Source organism: Tachypleus tridentatus, chromosome 12 (genome assembly GCF_004210375.1).
Source record: "Tachypleus tridentatus isolate NWPU-2018 chromosome 12, ASM421037v1, whole genome shotgun sequence".
Lineage (NCBI taxonomy): Eukaryota > Metazoa > Arthropoda > Merostomata > Xiphosura > Limulidae > Tachypleus > Tachypleus tridentatus.
Window position 1 is genome coordinate 69,321,739 of NC_134836.1, and position 18,530 is coordinate 69,340,268.

An 18,530-nucleotide genomic window follows, 5' to 3' on the forward strand; every position below is an offset into this window, starting at 1 on the left:
ATTATTGTCAACCCTTCATGAAACATGGGAGAATAGTGAAGGAGAACAAATTGAGAGATCAATAGCAGTAAAAGACTGACTAGGTGCATGGAAATAAGTAGAAGAACCAGTGCCTGAACAGAAAGGTTGTGATCAGAAACCATACACTCTACAGATTGACCCCTCCTATCAATATCAGCACTTCCCCCAGAGGGGATGATGTCCCTTATAGTCCCCAGGATAAAAAAAGGGAAATGGCAGCTGTTTAATGAGAGCATCAAGGTCTAATTGATCATAGGTCTCTCCATGCGACAGATAGAGAGAAAAAACAGTAATGATACGACCCAAAGAAACACGGATAGCTATGGCCTCCAAGGATGTGCCGAGTGGCAAAACAGGGTGGGCACATGCTGATCAACCAATAATGCCACCCCTCCATCACACAGCCTGTCATTTCTGTACAAAGAAAATTGTTGAAAGGGGACTGTATTAGCAAGTTTCAGAAATGTGTCCTGTAAAGAAAGACATACAGGATGGTAGGAAGCAATCAGTTATTTGATGTCATTCATATTAAAAAGTAAACCTCAACAGTGCCATTGTATCAAGGTGGCCACTTTTATTTATGTGTAGGCGTATTGGGTGGAGAAACCTTCTGTTTACAACGTCTTTTTCTTTACTGTCTTTAGGCGAGGGAGATCTATCGACCTCCATGGATCCTGCCATGGGTCGATTGGGCAGGTCTTTGCTGTTGGAAAAGGATTTTAGTGAATGAGGACGTGAGCGAATGATCGTTTTGCATCTTGGGGTGGAAGAAGAAGATCTATTCAAGGAAATGCATGTATCTGGAACCAAAGGAGGTGGATCTCGAGATTTGTTGGATTGTATGTAAGGGACAGAGATGGGTGTTGAAGTTGATTCATCAACTTTTTTTAACCATGGAGGTCAAAAGACTTTTCATTTGTTTTGAGAATGATTCTTTTGGAGGCACAGAGAGACCTTTTGCATTCCCAATGTAGTAGTGGAATGAAGTGCAGCAGCATACGTCCATGATGAAGTGGGGGACGGCAACTTTCGAGCTTCACAATAAGTAATGTTATGAACTGTTTTCAAATGTTGCACCTCTTTTTCTTCCAACCATTTTGGGCAAGAACGAAAGTAGGACGCAATGAGGGTCTGTTTCACACTCATAGACATTATGGTCTTTGCCACTGCAATGAGCACATGTCAAGGAACCACGACATGATATCTTTGAGTGACCAAACTGCTGACACTGGAAACATCTGAGAGGGTTTGGAATGCATGGCTGTATCCTGCAATTAAGATAGCCTCCCTTGATAGTGGCAGGTGGATGTGGTGATGTAAATGTCAGAATGAGAATATTGGTCAGCATCGTACTTCCATCTTTGCAAGTGAAGATACGCCCCACTGCAGAAACTACTTGAGTGAATAAACCAGCAAGTTTTTCTGACTCGAGAATGTTCTTCAAATCTCTCTCAACAATAACTCCTAGTGATGTATTCAAGGTAGCATGAAGGGTAACCTCAATAGGTACATCTCCAATTGACTTCAAATGCAAGAGGAGTTCACTGTGTTGAGATGTGGATGTTTCCACCAATATGTCACCAGATCAAAGCTTCTTTACTGACTTTGAAGAGCGAGCAAGTCCCTCTAGTTCCTTCTGAATGGAAAAGGAAGACATCTGCCCTAAAGGTTTGACTGAAAGAGAATGTAAGATAACAAAATGAGGTACAACAGATGTTACAAATGTTAAAGATTGCTGCTCAGAATCGTCAAGACATGGTCATTTACCTATGGACTGTTTTTCACTATTTTATTTACGTTTTTATTTGGAGGTCCATACTAAAAAAAAGGAAATTTCAGTGCCCACTGACTCCACCCACCATGGAGCCCTATGAGGGGCACACTACAATGTCAAACAAGGACACTACAGCAATGCCAGGGTTTTGTGAGCATTATACCCAAACACCAGCATCAAATATAATGTCCACAACACCTGTTGAGAACATCCAACATTGGTTGACCCTAGCTCTGGTGGATTAGCTGACTGACCCAAGGGGGCCACTCTTAGGCTGCCCATCTACAAGAATTCAAGGCCAAAGTGGTGTGTTAGGGTTGGACCCCTCAACCACCAAGATCCTCTCCTCCTCTTCATGGATCGTCATGCATGGCAAACACGTGGGTGGATGTTTAGATCACAGAGGAGGTAAACTGAAAGAACAGAACCTTCCCTGGGAGGTCTCCTCACCACGTACAGGAATCCATACCTAGGGGCTAGCAGTAAGACATTGTTCAATAGTATCTAGCAGTAAGACATTGTTTAATAGTACCTAGCAGTAAGACATTGTTTAACAGTATCCAGCAGTAAGACATTGTTTAATAGTATCCAGCAGTAAGACATTGTTTAATAGTATCTAGCAATGAGAACAATATTATTTAGTATAGTATGTATTACATAAACATCAAACATTTTCCATTCAAAGGTGACTAACCAGAACAGTTTATGTATTACTTAGTTTAGTTTACAGAAGTAATGAAGCATTATTCAGCCCTATTGCGAGTTTAAAAATAAAGTTGTGTGTTATCCTACAATCACATTTAATTGTATAGGATAACATAGAAATGTGTTTTATATAGCATCCAAAAACCTTTCTTAGTTATATTTATAGTTTCAAAACTTGCAGTTATATGTATAAAAGTCAAACTGCACAAATTCCACCATTTCATAACAATAATTCATGTCTGAACCTACATTCTAATTAAATCTGAGCCTTGAAAGGTAAGACAAATTATAAGATACATTCAGGTACGTTCTATAGTATTAAACATTCTGTCAAAACTATTATATGTACGAGTCAACTTAAAACATTGATGTTTTTGTCAAATTCCTCTCATCTACTAAGTTAACAGTTCTGTATTATTCAACGAGCAATGATTCCATATTGCTAACGTGATGTTTTCTTAAAACTAAGCATTTTCATTTTATTGTTTTTAGATGTGTACTCTTGTTGAGTTAATTTTAATCAAAAGATAACATCAACTGAACTGGATATAACCTTTAACTTACAAAGTTACAACTTCCAAGGAAGCAGTCAATAAGTACAGGAGAGACACTACATACAGCTTATTGTGAAACGTACACAATTGTGCTCTGTGGCTTTGATACTCGTAAGCATTTATACTTTAGAAAAATGTACTTTAACATCACCAATGTAACATTAACACATGACTGTAATTAGCCAAGAATAAAACATTTATTTATTGTACTATAACTGTATCGAGTACAAGTTTTTTTTCAATTGTTAAAATGGTGTATAATTGTAACCCACACAGACTTGTTGCTATAATAAACACATAAAAGCAGAAAAAATATTTATTCTTACATTAAAGTGCTCAACATAAATCAAGGACATTACAATTTTTTTTATAAACATTAAAGTATAATAATAGTTCCAAAAAAACAAAACATGTTTAATGTCAATTCAGTATTACCTGTAGCTCTAAAATTATGTTATCTTTAAAAAACAGTGTCATATAAATACACCTACAATGCAGTCAGAGACACACCTTCAGCTAACATAAGTAAAATAAGTAACTCAGTGAAACTAACCTCTTCTAGATAACTTGTTTCACTGACATGTTGCAAGGCTTCAGCTTAAGGTTTCTTAAGTGACATCTTGTATTCATATTTAATTATAAAGATATGAACCAAAGCTTCTTATTACCTGAATACAAATTTAAAGCATTGTTAATCAGTTAGGACAACTTTGTCCCCCATTCTGGTTTCTTATCATCTACAGATTTGATTGAACAGTTTGGTGAAAACATTCATGTGGAAAACCACTATAACAACATTCTGTGGTGGTGTGTTTCTATTATATACTATATACATAAAGTCTTAAAATGACCTTTGGTGCAATGTTTGAAAACAATATGTCAAATGGTTGTTTGAAAAAATGACATTTGTGAAAGAAACAAAGAGAATACAGTAGTTTAAAAAATAGTATATATTTGGTGATAAGAAAGTATTTTACTGGAATGGATGGCAACTACTGTCCATTGTAAAAAACAACTGAAGTGTAGAGGGCACTATTCTTCCACTTTCAAGTCCAAGAATCTGAGGATGAAAAACTTCCTCTACACTTGTTTTCTCTCATGAAAATCAGTTGACGTCCATTCCAGTATATTCATTGTGGATACTTTGCCTAAACAATCTATCCAAGAATAAGAAAATAGTTCTTTCAGACACAAAGTCAGTGCTCTATCACTGAATAATATAATTAAAATGTTAAGCTTGGCTTCTTACTCAAGATAAAAATAGTAATTCCTTTTGTTTAAAGTTTAAACAAAAATCAAATTACTTGAACATCTTTAAGGTACTTTATCGGTAATTCTAAAGTACCATTAGGTCCTCTAAAGATTCATTCTGAATTTATATACATATATTATTGATGAGGCAGATGATTCTACTTCAAGATGAACATTCATCTTCCATGTTCCAATTAATTATTATACAAACTGCATTATCAACCAGTGGTATTTTTTGAGAAAGTTAACTGCATAACTCTCTTTAGTTTGTGTGGGTAAAACATAACTTTTAGTTGAATGGCATACTGCTTCATTGTCACAACAATAAAGTTCATTCACTTTAACAACAACAATCAGTTTTTTAAACCAAAGTAACATACATGTAAAACAACTGAAGATTAGTTCTATTAAATTAACAAGTAGTAGTTCATCACATGAAGCCAAACACTACCTGAAGAGTTAACTTCCATGTTAAAGAGAAAACCTTCTGAAAGTAAAATTTTATGATTATCATAACAAGAGTTAGAAACGCACACCTGCCCTGAGACAGCCTTTATCTCTAGCTTTTGAAAGTGACTCATACATATTAATAACTATTGGTATAAACAATGCATAAAATAAGCACTAATCTATAGAAAAAACCTGACGTTTCCTAAAGTCACTTGACGGTGCTGGTTCTCTTTACAAGTCTCAGATGGATTGTTTTAGTAGCAAACAAACCTACTCTCTTTAGAAAAGGTCAAGTTAAAACAGTTTTTAACATTTTCTGAGATAAACCTTTTTGTACAAGTCTAACTGTTTCCGAGTTCCGATTTAAGCAAATTTTTTTCAAAACAATCAAACCTTATTGATAAATTTTAAACACTGACTAACACATACGATCACATAATAACACACAAACAATTTTAACCAACGATACCCAAAATTATTACTCTAAAATCTCTTCTGTTCATTTCCTATCTGAAAAATAACTTCTTTTTAAAGCAATGTAACAACAAGAAAATGCTAAGTACATACAGACAGAACCTCATTAAAGTTACACACACATTTTCTCATAAACTTTTATTCAATACTCAGTACTTTTATTCAGTACTTAGATACAATAATTCCCTTTAACAGACTGACGGAATTTAACTTCACCATTATTAGAACGTTATCTCTAACTATCTCTTATGGCTTGAACACTGTTTTCTTGTATCTATTTGTTTGAAGTAGAAATAAAGTTTAGTATTAAAAATGATTTTGTTAAGCCTACTCCACATTAAAAACTGGCAGCCCATACTTAAAAATCATTTTCTGTTCTAACCCTAGCGACAACAACGTATTTATTCAGAAAACAAATCTTAAAAATTCCATGACCTCACAACTGAAGAAACATAAAGGATATCACTGAACTAATAAAAACTGTTTTCTTCTAAAAGTATAATAACACCGCAACTATAATAAGAATTTTAAACCAAAAACATTACACACACATTTAAAGTGCTGACAAACACTGTAATAACTACACTACATAAAATAATATTCTCACATGCAAACTAAATATTTAATGTTTATCTTTGATACAAAGTAATTATTTACATTAAACTATCTTCCCAAACAAACTATCAGGTTCTGTTTCACCATAACTGTGACAATAAACACAATGTTATCATGAGCAGCACACGAAGCTCAGCAAATAATAATTGTGACAAAAACAACACTGCAACCAGAGTAATCCTAAATATGACAAGAAAATAGTCATTACTAATAAAACTAAAATTACTTAGCATTTTTATTCCATATGTTCCATACAGAATCATCAACTGTTGTAGAAGAAAGGTCTCTCCACATTTTAAAAATGTTTCAGACTATATATTCATGCTTTGAACACAAAACAAAAACTATATATGTGTATGTATGTATGTACAAGAGGTGAATTTGAATCATTATTCTGAAACTAAAAATACCAACATAAAAACTGTATTGTCAATCTGATGACAGGTAAAAGTTATTTTTCAAGTAAGTTAGATCACTTCTCCGAGCAGACATTTATCAAGTATAAACCATTCATTTTATCACCTCATTTTAAAGTCACTGAAATATTTAAGTTGAATGTTTTCAACACACTGAAATCATTCACTGACCAACTGCATTGAGTTATGTTACATCACTCTAGTGACCAGTAATTAACCAACTTATCACACATCATTCTACTGATCAGTTATTAACCAAGTTATCATATGTCATTCTACTGATCAGTTATTGTAGATCATTCTACTAAAGTCATTCTTCAAGTTATTGTAAACTGTTCTACTGACCAGTACATTCTAAGTGTGATTCTACTGATCACCCATTATTCATGTGTTAATTATTCGACTCATCAACTGTTATTAATGTGTTAATTATTCTACTCATCAACTGTTTATCACGTGTTAATGATTCTACTCATCAGCTGTTTTTCATTTGTCAATTATTTTACTCATCAACTGTCATTAATGTGTTAATGATTCTACTCATCAACTGTTATTACTGTTAATTATTCTTTTCATCAACTATTTTTCATGTGTTGATAATTCTACTCTTCAACTGTTATTAATGTGTTAATTATTCTACTCATCAACTGTTTTTCATGTGTTAATTATTCCACTCATCAACTGTTTTTCATGTGTTAATTATTCCACTCATCAACTGTTAATTTTAAGAACAGTGGAGGTTTAAAACAGAATGAAGTGACCTATCCATTTCATTATTATACAAAACAAGAGCTGTTCCCTATCTTACAGTAATAATTTTGAAAACTACCAACTGTGTAGTGTAAACAGTATTTTAATTCCCCGATATTATTCATATATCTAACAAAAAAATTACCAATTATAACTTTCACCTAAAAATAAGCAATGCTTTTATATATATGAACAAGCTGATACATGAAGCTCTAATCTATGAAATGTATAAAGAATAACAATGATCTTTGAAGACAATAATGATGATATAATCACAGAAGTGTCCAACTGATAAATAATGCTACACTTTGCAGAATGTTGGAAAGAAACGAAAGTGAATAAACAGTAATTCACTGCCGCTTACGTCGACATGTTCGTTTATGTTCCTTGTGCCAATGTATCTGCTGACAGTCCAGACTGCAGTAAGAAACATTCCAACAGCAGTGGTAAATTGCTTCTGCTTCACAGTTGTAACACTACAAGTATATTCACATATAAATAATTAGTTTTATATACATCATAATATCACTTGCTATAACTACTTCTTGAAGGCAAATCATTTTGTACAAGTTCTCAAACAACCCAGAAAGATTATTTAAGTATATTTTTCACAAGGTATTAAGTAAATAACTACCCAAATGTTCTAAGTTTAAATAGATAAATAGTGAATAATCTTTCATGTTTCTTCACTATGAACTCTGTTAACTGAACAGTGTGAAAAATCACAGAACTTAGAACATTTGTTAACAGTGTTAACTACACCATATGAAACATCACAGTACCTAGAACGTTCGTTAACGCTGTTAAATACACAGTGTGTCACATCACATACCTAAAACGTTTGTGAACACTGCTAACAACACAGTGTGAAACATTACAGTACCTAAAACGTTTTTGTGAACACTGCTAACTACACAGTGTGAAATATTACAGTACCTAGAACATTTGTCAACACTTTTAATTACGCAGTGTGAAACATTACAGTACCTAGAATGTTTGTTAACACTGTTAATTATACAGTGTGAAACATCATAGTACCTAGAATGTTTGTTAACACTGTTAATTATACAGTGTGAAACATCATAGTACCTAGAATGTTTGTTAACACTGTTAATTATACAGTGTGAAACATCATAGTACCTAGAATGTTTGTTAACACTGTTAATTATACAGTGTGAAACATCACAGTACCTAGAATGGTTGTTAACACTTAATGATACAGTGTGAAATGTCATAGTATTTTAAATGTATGTTAGCCGAAACATTATTCAAATATGGAAACCATCATAACAAGGATGCAACTCTAGTTATAAAATGATATCCTACAAAAGAGAACCACAGAACAAGTTTGCTTTCAATGTAGTTTTATACACTATTTTTCTTGTTTGTGGACAAACAGAGTCTGATTAACTCAGCCTGGACAATAATAACTTCCACATGTAGCACATTGAGCTCTATTCTGCACATACCCACTGTTTCTTCTTTATCTCGGAAACTTCTTTTTCATGCTGTTCTACAAGTTGTCTGATTTCTTGTTCGTGCTTTAAATGAAGCTGTTCTTCTGTTTTCTGTCGAGTCTTTTCCACTTCTCGTTGCAGCTTTTCAAAAGCCTGTCTTATTGATGTCTGCTTTTCCTTCTCATAGTCTGCTTGCAGCTGAAAAAAATAAAGGAGCAAGAAACAACATAATGACAACCCCAACCTGAAGTTAAATAAACATGTCACAATATTTCAATGATTCAAAATACAGTTTGGTCTTCTCAAATATAATTCTTGGTTTTACAATGGAAAATTACTGTTGTAATTACTTCAATGTATTGATTTTGTTTTTACCTTTATAATTTCAATGTTTAATAACATGCAAGAATTGGTATTAAAATTAATCATGTGTAGATATTAAGATAGACATTTTTTTTCTAGAATACATACAATCAAGTAAAGTGAATGCTGACAAGGTATCACATTTTATATGCACCAACATTGATAAACATACTTTGTTAAAAGTTATTTGAAAAACTTCAAAGTACACATTATTGAGACAGAAATGGAAATAAGTTTTAACATAAAACATCAAAGGTGATAGAATATAATGTTATTAAGAGATAGATAGAACAGACACATGGTTGAAAAACTTTCCTTTTCCTGAAATCATGTATTAAGCTGTTACAAGTGACAAGCAATGCCTCATAACAACAGAAACAGATTCTGACCAAATTGACTCATATAAAATATAAATATTAAAAAATCATTCAACAGCTTTTTCAAAATTATTACTTACTTTGTCAGCTAGTTCTTGAACCGCTCGATCTTTCTCTTCCTTGTAATCATTTTCAAGTCTCTCTTTAAAATCTTTAAAGAGTTTGCTATACTTGTTGCTACAGGCACAACTCTCACACAGGGATTTACTATCTGGTTTCTCGGACCCACCTTTAGGTAGTAACCCACTTAAAAGCTATGATGAAGTAGTTAAAATAATTAACATATAAATATAGACTCTGTCAAATGATAACATGTTAAAAACCCTCTTAGTCACTATATTTCACAAACTAAAAATTTTCTAGCACTAAAAAAAAAAATCACATTTAAAAATGTGGTAAAAGTGAAAACACCCACAATACCATTAAGATAGAGACGTAAACATTCCCTGTTAATTTGCCGTAGCTCACAATCTAATATTTTCTTTCATACTTATTCTAATCAGTAACACCATTGATAAACTATCACTTTTAATGGCAGTTATTATCTCATTGTATTTGTGATATAAGTAGGTTATCAACTAGCATAGTTCCATGAGAACAGAATAACACTATATCAAAATATTTTTGTAATATAGATAGGTTTTCAACTAGCATAGTTCCGTAAGAACAGAATAACACTATATCAGAATATTTTTGCGATATAATTAGGTTTTCAACTAGCTTAGTTCCATAAGAGTAGAATAGCATTACTATTTAGGAATGTCACATAAGGCTGTGATACATTGTAATAATTAAGAGAGAACTAATACATGCATCTCAAAATATTATATCACATGTTAAATAATATTTCATATTAGTCCTTTTAGCAAACAGAACTCAATGACACTGAATGTCACATGTTAAATAATGTTTCATATTACGCCATTTAGAAAACAGAACTAAACAACACTGAAAGTCACATGTTAAATGTGATTTTACATCTAGAACAGTTCCATACCCATTAAAACACTGTATATAGCTGATATCTTTATCCTCCTTAATTCTATTATATCTTGTTAACCCTTTTGTGATATGTCACAGGTCAAAGACTATGTCTTCTTGTTCGTGGACTCGCATTCAAGATTTATAAATTTATGTTATTAAGTCTGATATCAAACTTTAGCTTATAATTCAAATATTCACATTATACATTATTTAATTTCTTAAATTGAAAGTAGATATTAAAAAAATCACAACTAAACATAGATTTTTTTTGTGTGTTTCGTGGAATGTTGAGTGCAGCACTGGTTCAGGTTAGATATTTATACTGTCAAAATACAAGTCTATAGTTCTGGATGAATTACGAATTCAAATTATTGATATGAGCAACTTAGAATATACAATAAAAACCTTTTATCTTTCCTTTTTGCTCAAATATCACTCAGATACTGAATCAAACACAGTGGTTCCACTCACTTCTTTCATTTTTAGAAATGGTCCAGTATACTAACTTACTTCAATATATGACAAGTGAGTAACCAACTGAAACTTCAGAATGTCCCCTTAGTCACTTTCTCAGCCAGTTTAAAGTGCTTGGAAGATATCTCATTCTTTTAAACCAAGATTTCAAGCAGGTATGTTGTGTCTTTAGTCTGTTCAAAATTACATATTTTTAGACAAAATACAGGTAGTTACTAAGCCTGATAAATTACAGTGTAATCCTATGGTATTGATACAGTAACTTATTATTTTTTGGTTATTCAATTAAAACTATGCATATACGAAAAATTAGTTTGTTTCACAGCCTCCATGTATGAAATGTTTTATACCCAAATACAAATTAGTTAGTACAGTTGATAAAGTATAATAGATTTCTATGGTATCTATATAGTACTTTATGATCTTTAGATTATTTCAAATGTATATATATAAGACCTTAAAAAGTTTTGTGTTTCACATCTTCCATGTGCGAAATGTCTTAAGGCTTAGCTAGTTATAACAAGCAGTATCAGAATACAAAGGTCGTAACTAGAAGAGATAATTGTTTGCTTTACTTTTTATTTACTGTTATATATTTTAAGAAAAATATTTAATAACTTATTTCTAAATAGTAATAATCTACATACATATAGAATGTATTATAATTGAAATGTGACAGTATATTGCAAAATACTAGTCTACTGAAACACAGCCAAGACAGTGAAGACTAAAGGTCAGTTTTATATTATTGGATACAATAACACAAGTGTTCATGCACTGCATTATTGTTACTTCTCTCTTGTTAGTCAGGAACAGCTTAAAGGTGAACATAATAAGTCTGTATACATGTGTCATGTCATTAGAGTTAAGCCATTTAGTATAAATATTTATGTTTTTATTTCATAATTCCAAGTCGTTCTAAAACAAAAAAGGTATAATTTCTATTTATTTCTCAATTTTTTATGGTGATTATGAGATCAGTCAAATTGACTGAACCTGGACAGAGATTTGTTAGTGAAAATAACAGATTAAATAAAGTTGTTTTTTTTCTGAAAAAAATTTGATTATCTGAAATTTATAAATATTGGGCATGTGAAACCTGAAACCTTTCTTACAAATAAAAGTACTTTTAATCTTAAAATCAAAATAACTTTTACATGTTCGATAGTCAATATTCAAAAAGAAAGTAAAATAAAAACATTACTTGAGAAATCTTAAGACTTGATAAAAAACTGATAATCTTGCAAATGAAAGCCCTGTAATCAGGGTCTGTTGAATTGTTTTATTGCATCACAGACCTACAAATTGTGTGTTTGTTCTTGTGATTCTAGTGTTCTTACCAATCGAATTACATAATTAGGTCTAGATATAGGCTTTTATAGTAGCCGAAATGTACATCTTTAATATAGGCGTGCTTCTAAGCTTTTTGATCTAAGCAATAGTTCATAAGTATCGGTCAGTATGCCTAATATACATGCAAGTATCGTGGCAACAAGATTACTCTGTGACTGCATGTTTACAGCTTTCAGGTTCATGTAATCAGAGATTAACAATTTGCAAATTAAACAGTCCACATAAGTGGTGGCAAAAATCATCCCCCCCCCCATCGGGTGTAAAAATTCTACGCCCCTGCCTGTAATATTTACTGATAATCTATTAAATTTCATCAACATATTCTCATTAATTTGAAAGCACAAAAACTATAATATGCACTAAATGGCTATAGGTCAGTCCCAAGAAATGTGCCAATGCTGAAACAGTTAAATGTATTAAATTTCAGTATAATGTGCACACATGAAACTTTTAAGCCTTACACCTGCTTCAGAATAGCTTGAAACTACAGTATTCTTGTAGCATTTAACTTAATCTTGACTTGTTGTTTTTAAGCACATACTCTTGTTGTACTAAATTCTAATTGGACATCTTTTGGGTTTTGGAAGTTACAAATTCAGTATTGTAGTTTGAATGAAACAGTCTAACTTTATCATTTTATTGCCTTGTCAAGTTATATCTACAGTAACAAATTCTTGTTTAAACATTGTACAAGAAAAAACAAAACTGATTGTTTAAAATAACTGTTTCATTTACAGATACAGGTCATTAAAATAGCCCACATGAAGAAAATCAAAGTGATGGTCACTTAAATCATTTTAATGCCACAATTATCCATCCTACCTTTTTTGGAGTCTGTGTACAAACTGAAACTTTAGCTAACGGTGACTCCTGACTGGACGATGATACAACATTATTATCATCAGGTGACGCAGCCTCCTACATAAGAAGACACTACTATTAAAATAACATGTAAATAGTTATTATAAAAGTTGGGTCTTCAACCTGTTCCTCTAACACAAGTTCAAATTTTATTTTGTGAAGATTCTGGCATTTTACCTGTAGCAGGAAATTAGATGTACCCAGTGCTTGTTTTACCTATGTGACACTATAACTCAATAAGCCAATTAGATCATATATTTTTATCACTACATTAAATCTGCAATTCTTATACCATTTTTAAACATTGGTTCTCAACATCTGTAAAGCGTACAGACAAAGTGTTTTTTTCACACGTTCCTAAAATCAGTATAATTTTCAACTTATTCTTCAAGTAGAAAGCCTACTAAGCTAAAAATAACTTATTATTATAACACAGATGCCATAACCAGTTTGACAGTTGTTAAGAAAAAGCTACACAACATTCCTGTAACATGGCTGTGACAGGTTATCAGAACTCAGTTAAACCTCCAGGCATACTGTTGAGCTGAGCACTAGTGGAAAATACAGGAATCATTCATTCCCACAATTCATAAAGACAAATTACATTTTACTTCATTAACTACACTGTAAAGAGGTGTACACACAGTTAGAATTACTTAAATCCAATAATTTGTTAACCCTGAAATATTAAGATACAGACTGCAGACCTGAATCTTTGCCATCTTCTGAGATGAAGAAGATGGAACTTCATCTTCTGAATTATGATGTTCATATCTAGACTCTCCATGGGGCTCTGTGCTTTCGCAACCAACACAAAACATACCAGAATGTTTTCTCACTCTTGCCCCCGATCGAGGAATCAATCTAGACTGAGAGTAAATCGACGGAGGAGGAAGACAGCTGGTCTCAAGACTCTGTTTTGTTTCTCTACCATTTCTTGATGACGTTTTAGTTCATCCAGAGCTTTATTGAGAGAAGCTGTACGTTTCACAGAAAGCTGTTGCAAGCTCGTGTTAATTGGTTTGATGTTTTCAACTTCAACTTTGGCTCTAGATGAAAATAAATGAAGCATTACTGAACTTTCAAATATTTCATGATTAAAATACTTAATACTATTATTTAAATGTAAATTAACTGTAATTACCCATAGGTATTATCATTAACATGTAAAAAAGGCTATTAACATATATCAAAAACTATAGTAATAAAAATATACTGGAGTCTACTAATATACAAACAATATCTTCCCCACACTGTCTTTCTGAACCTCCTTGATAAATCACTCATCCTAATATGGTGTTAATAAATCACACAAGAAAACTATACCTTTAATAATACAGGGACAAAATACCAATGATAACACAAGAAAAATTCCTGTGATAATACAGTACAAAATACCTGTCATAATACAGGGAAAAGAATACTTGTGGTAACACAGGGACAAAATAACAATCATAACACAGCGACAAAATACCTGTGATAGTACAGGAATGAAATAACAATCATAATACAGAGACAAAATACCTGTCATAATACAGAGACAAAATAACAATCATAATGCAGGGAAAAGGATACTTGTCATAGTACAGAGACAAAATAACAATCATAATACAAAGACAAAACATCTGTGATAATACAGGGACAAAATATCTGTGATAAAGCTGGACAAACAATTATATGCCAGTTTTTCTTTAACATTTCTTTTGTTTTTTTATGTGATATTCTATTAGTTTTACTATTTAGTCAACAATACATTTTTGGGAGAAACTGGAAAAAAGAACAATATTTTGTCATTGAGAATGAAGCCAAATTCTCATGTTCTCTTCAACCCCCTAAAATATCACTAATATAAATATTAATATAGTCTACAGTAAACTGGGTAAAAAAAAAATAATATGAATCACATAATTCATAAGATATTGCACAATTATTATATTTACACTTCCTTCAATCAATAACAACTAATATATTTATATTCCCTTAATCAATAACAAATATATTTACACTTCCTCCAATCAATAAAAATTAATGTTTGTGTTTTCTTATAGCAAAGCCACATCGGGCTATCTGCTGAGTCCATATAAGAATTAATATATTTACGTTCCCCTAATCAATAACAATTAATTTATTTATACTTCCTCTAATCAATAAAAATTAATATATTTATATTCTTCCAATCAGTGAACATTAATATCTTTACACTTTCTCTAATCCATAAAAAGTAATACATTTATAGGCCTGGCACGGCCAAGCGTGTTAAGGCGTGCGACTCGTAATCTGAGGGTCACGGGATCGCATCCCCATCGCGCCAAACATGCTCGCCCTTTCAGCCATGGGGGCGTTATAATGTGACGGTCATTCCCACTATTCATTGGTAAAAGAGCAGCCCAAGAGTTGGCAGTGGGTGGTGATGACTAGCTGCTTTCCCTCTAGTCTTACACAGCTAAATTAGGGACGGCTAGCACAGATATCCCTCAGTAGCTTTGTGCGAAATTCAAAAAACAAACAAACAATATATTTATATTCTTCTAATCAGTAAACATTAATATATTTACACTTTATCTAATCCATAAAAATTAATATATTTATATTCCCCCAATCAGTAACAATTAATATATTTACACTTCTAATCAATAACAATTACTATATTTAGATTTTCCCTGATTAATAATAATTAATATATTTATATTTCCCCTAATCAATAACAATTAATATATTTACATTTTAACACATAATAACTTCATATACTGGATAACAGACTATTTATCAACGTTTGTTAAATATTTAGCCAACACTCTGTACATAAAAGTATTTCAACAAAATATAAAAAATACAAACATATACTAACAGCTATTCCTGTTTTCCCTATATCACTGTCAACTAGAAAGATTTAATTTTGTGGTTATTGCAGTATTATAAAAAGTTTACTTTCAGACATATTCACATTTATTTTAACAAAACATAACCACACAATGCTGAAACAAGTTACCTGTTTAAATGTTTCAGCCATTTTTGTATCTCTGATTACACAATTTATTATTAAGCATACACTACTAAAAAAATACCACCACCTTTTATATTTACATGTATTATTAAATAGTTTGGATCTTATAAACATAAAAAATATTATTTTTATGTAACAAACAACAATCTCCATCTCTCATCACAGTTACTTTCATAAACAACACTGGTTATAACATTTATAAAGCTTTATAACATTAATGCTTTATAAACTGTTATCATACCTGCTTTTACTTTTCATTGATATACACCAATTCATAGAAAAGTCAACTTCCTTTACCTGTATTTGTGTATATAATAGTCCATTTTAAATGCACAGTAAACCAATTAACAAAAAACAGGATATAAACAAAGTCCAAATGGAGAGATGCCTCCCTAATTAATCTGATGAATAAAAAACCTCATAGTTTAGCAGGTTCAATGAGTTTTTCAATAAACATACACCAAACTTATACTACAGAAAGTCTACAAAGGGTACCAAGTAAAGTTTACCTTTGATGATATCCTCCAAAAAAACGGACATCATAGATCCCATTCTCCTGTTTTATAACTTTGGCTGGCCAGTAAAGAAATCCTTTCTGTCTTGCCCAAACCAATTCATGAGGGGGATTCTTAAAGAAAAAATTATGTTTACTACATAATATTGTTACAATCTAGTCTCCACTTGGCAGAATACATTAGTTATAAAGACCTGTTTTTTATTAATTCACTATGTATTAATAAAAAAAAAGGAGGAGGGGAAAAAACATTAAATAATCTCTATAAAACTTACAAATATTTTATACAATTATAACTGAAACCAGCTGCAAGCAGGAAAAGTTAACTTCAACTGTATATTATTATAAGAATTATGGTATCAATAGTTAAGAATTTCATCTTAAATATGTGTCCTATTTTTGTATCTACTGTACATATACTATAAACCAAAATCTAGTATAAGTGTGCACATTCAAAAAGTTATTTTTTTTAATCCTACTATACTTACAGTTATAACATAATTAACGAATGAAACATTCTTGAAAAACATGCTGGTGGGTCAGTAGTATATTTACAGACTTAACACTCTAAAACCATGAGTTCAGTCACCAACAACAGACCTAACAGAAAACACTCTAAAACCATGAGTTCAGTCACCAACAACAGACCTAACAGAAAACACTCTAAAACCATGAGTTCAGTCACCAACAACAGACCTAACAGAAAACACTCTAAAACCATGAGTTCAGTCACCAACAACAGACCTAACAGAAAACACTCTAAAACCATGAGTTCAGTCACCAACAACAGACCTAACAGAAAACACTCTAAAACCATGAGTTCAGTCACCAACAACAGACCTAACAGAAAACACTCTAAAACCATGAGTTCAGTCACCAACAACAGACCTAACAGAAAACACTCTAAAACCATGAGTTCAGTCACCAACAACAGACCTAACAGAAAACACTCTAAAACCATGAGTTCAGTCACCAACAACAGACATGAGTTCTAACAGAAAACACTCTAAAACCATGAGTTCAGTCACCAACAACAGACCTAACAGAAAACACTCTAAAACCATGAGTTCAGTCACCAACAACAGACCTAACAGAAAACACTCTAAAACCATGAGTTCAGTCACCAACAACAGACCTAACAGAAAACACTCTAAAACCATGAGTTCAGTCACCAACAACAGACCTAACAGAAAACACTCTAAAACCATGAGTTCAGTCACCAACAACAGACCTAACAGAAAACACTCTAAAACCATGAGTTCAGTCACCAACAACAGACCTAACAGAAAACACTCTAAAACCATGAGTTCAGTCACCAACAACAGACCTAACAGAAAACACTCTAAAACCATGAGTTCAGTCACCAACAACAGACCTAACAGAAAACACTCTAAAACCATGAGTTCAGTCACCAACAACAGACCTAACAGAAAACACTCTAAAACCATGAGTTCAGTCACCAACAACAGACCTAACAGAAAACACTCTAAAACCATGAGTTCAGTCACCAACAACAGACCTAACAGAAAACACTCTAAAACCATGAGTTCAGTCACCAACAACAGACCTAACAGAAAACACTCTAAAACCATGAGTTCAGTCACCAACAACAGACCTAACAGAAAACACTGTAAAACCATGAGTTCAGTCACCAACAACAGACCTAACAGAAAACATAAAACCATGAGTTCAGTCACCAACAACAGACCTAACAGAAAACACTCTAAAACCATGAGTTCAGTCACCAACAACAGACCTAACAGAAAACACTCTAAAACCATGAGTTCAGTCACCAACAACAGACCTAACAGAAAACACTGTAAAACCATGAGTTCAGTCACCAACAACAGACCTAACAGAAAACACTCTAAAACCATGAGTTCAGTCACCAACAACAGACCTAACAGAAAACACTCTAAAACCATGAGTTCAGTCACCAACAACAGAAAACACTCTAAAACCATGAGTTCAGTCACCAACAACAGACCTAACAGAAAACACTCTAAAACCATGAGTTCAGTCACCAACAACAGACCTAACAGAAAACACCTAACAGAAAACACTCTAAAACCATGAGTTCAGTCACCAACAACAGACCTAACAGAAAACACTCTAAAACCATGAGTTCAGTCA

General features: G+C 32.3%; 1 protein-coding gene across 1 annotated transcript in view; it reads right to left on the reverse strand.

Moving 5' to 3' along the window:
* Positions 1-3,354: 3,354 nt before the first annotated feature.
* LOC143233513 (zinc finger MYND domain-containing protein 11-like) overlaps positions 3,355-18,530 on the reverse strand; it is a 53,855-nt gene continuing 38,679 nt past the window's right edge. The window contains exons 7-13 of the mRNA XM_076469810.1: positions 16,393-16,511; positions 13,781-13,928; positions 13,587-13,748; positions 12,841-12,936; positions 9,288-9,461; positions 8,480-8,665; positions 3,355-7,486 (exon numbers count right to left, since the gene is read on the reverse strand). Of these exons, the coding sequence (XP_076325925.1) occupies positions 7,361-7,486; positions 8,480-8,665; positions 9,288-9,461; positions 12,841-12,936; positions 13,587-13,748; positions 13,781-13,928; positions 16,393-16,511 (1,011 nt within the window). The 3' untranslated portion in view covers positions 3,355-7,360. The remainder of the gene's footprint in view (positions 7,487-8,479; positions 8,666-9,287; positions 9,462-12,840; positions 12,937-13,586; positions 13,749-13,780; positions 13,929-16,392; positions 16,512-18,530) is intronic.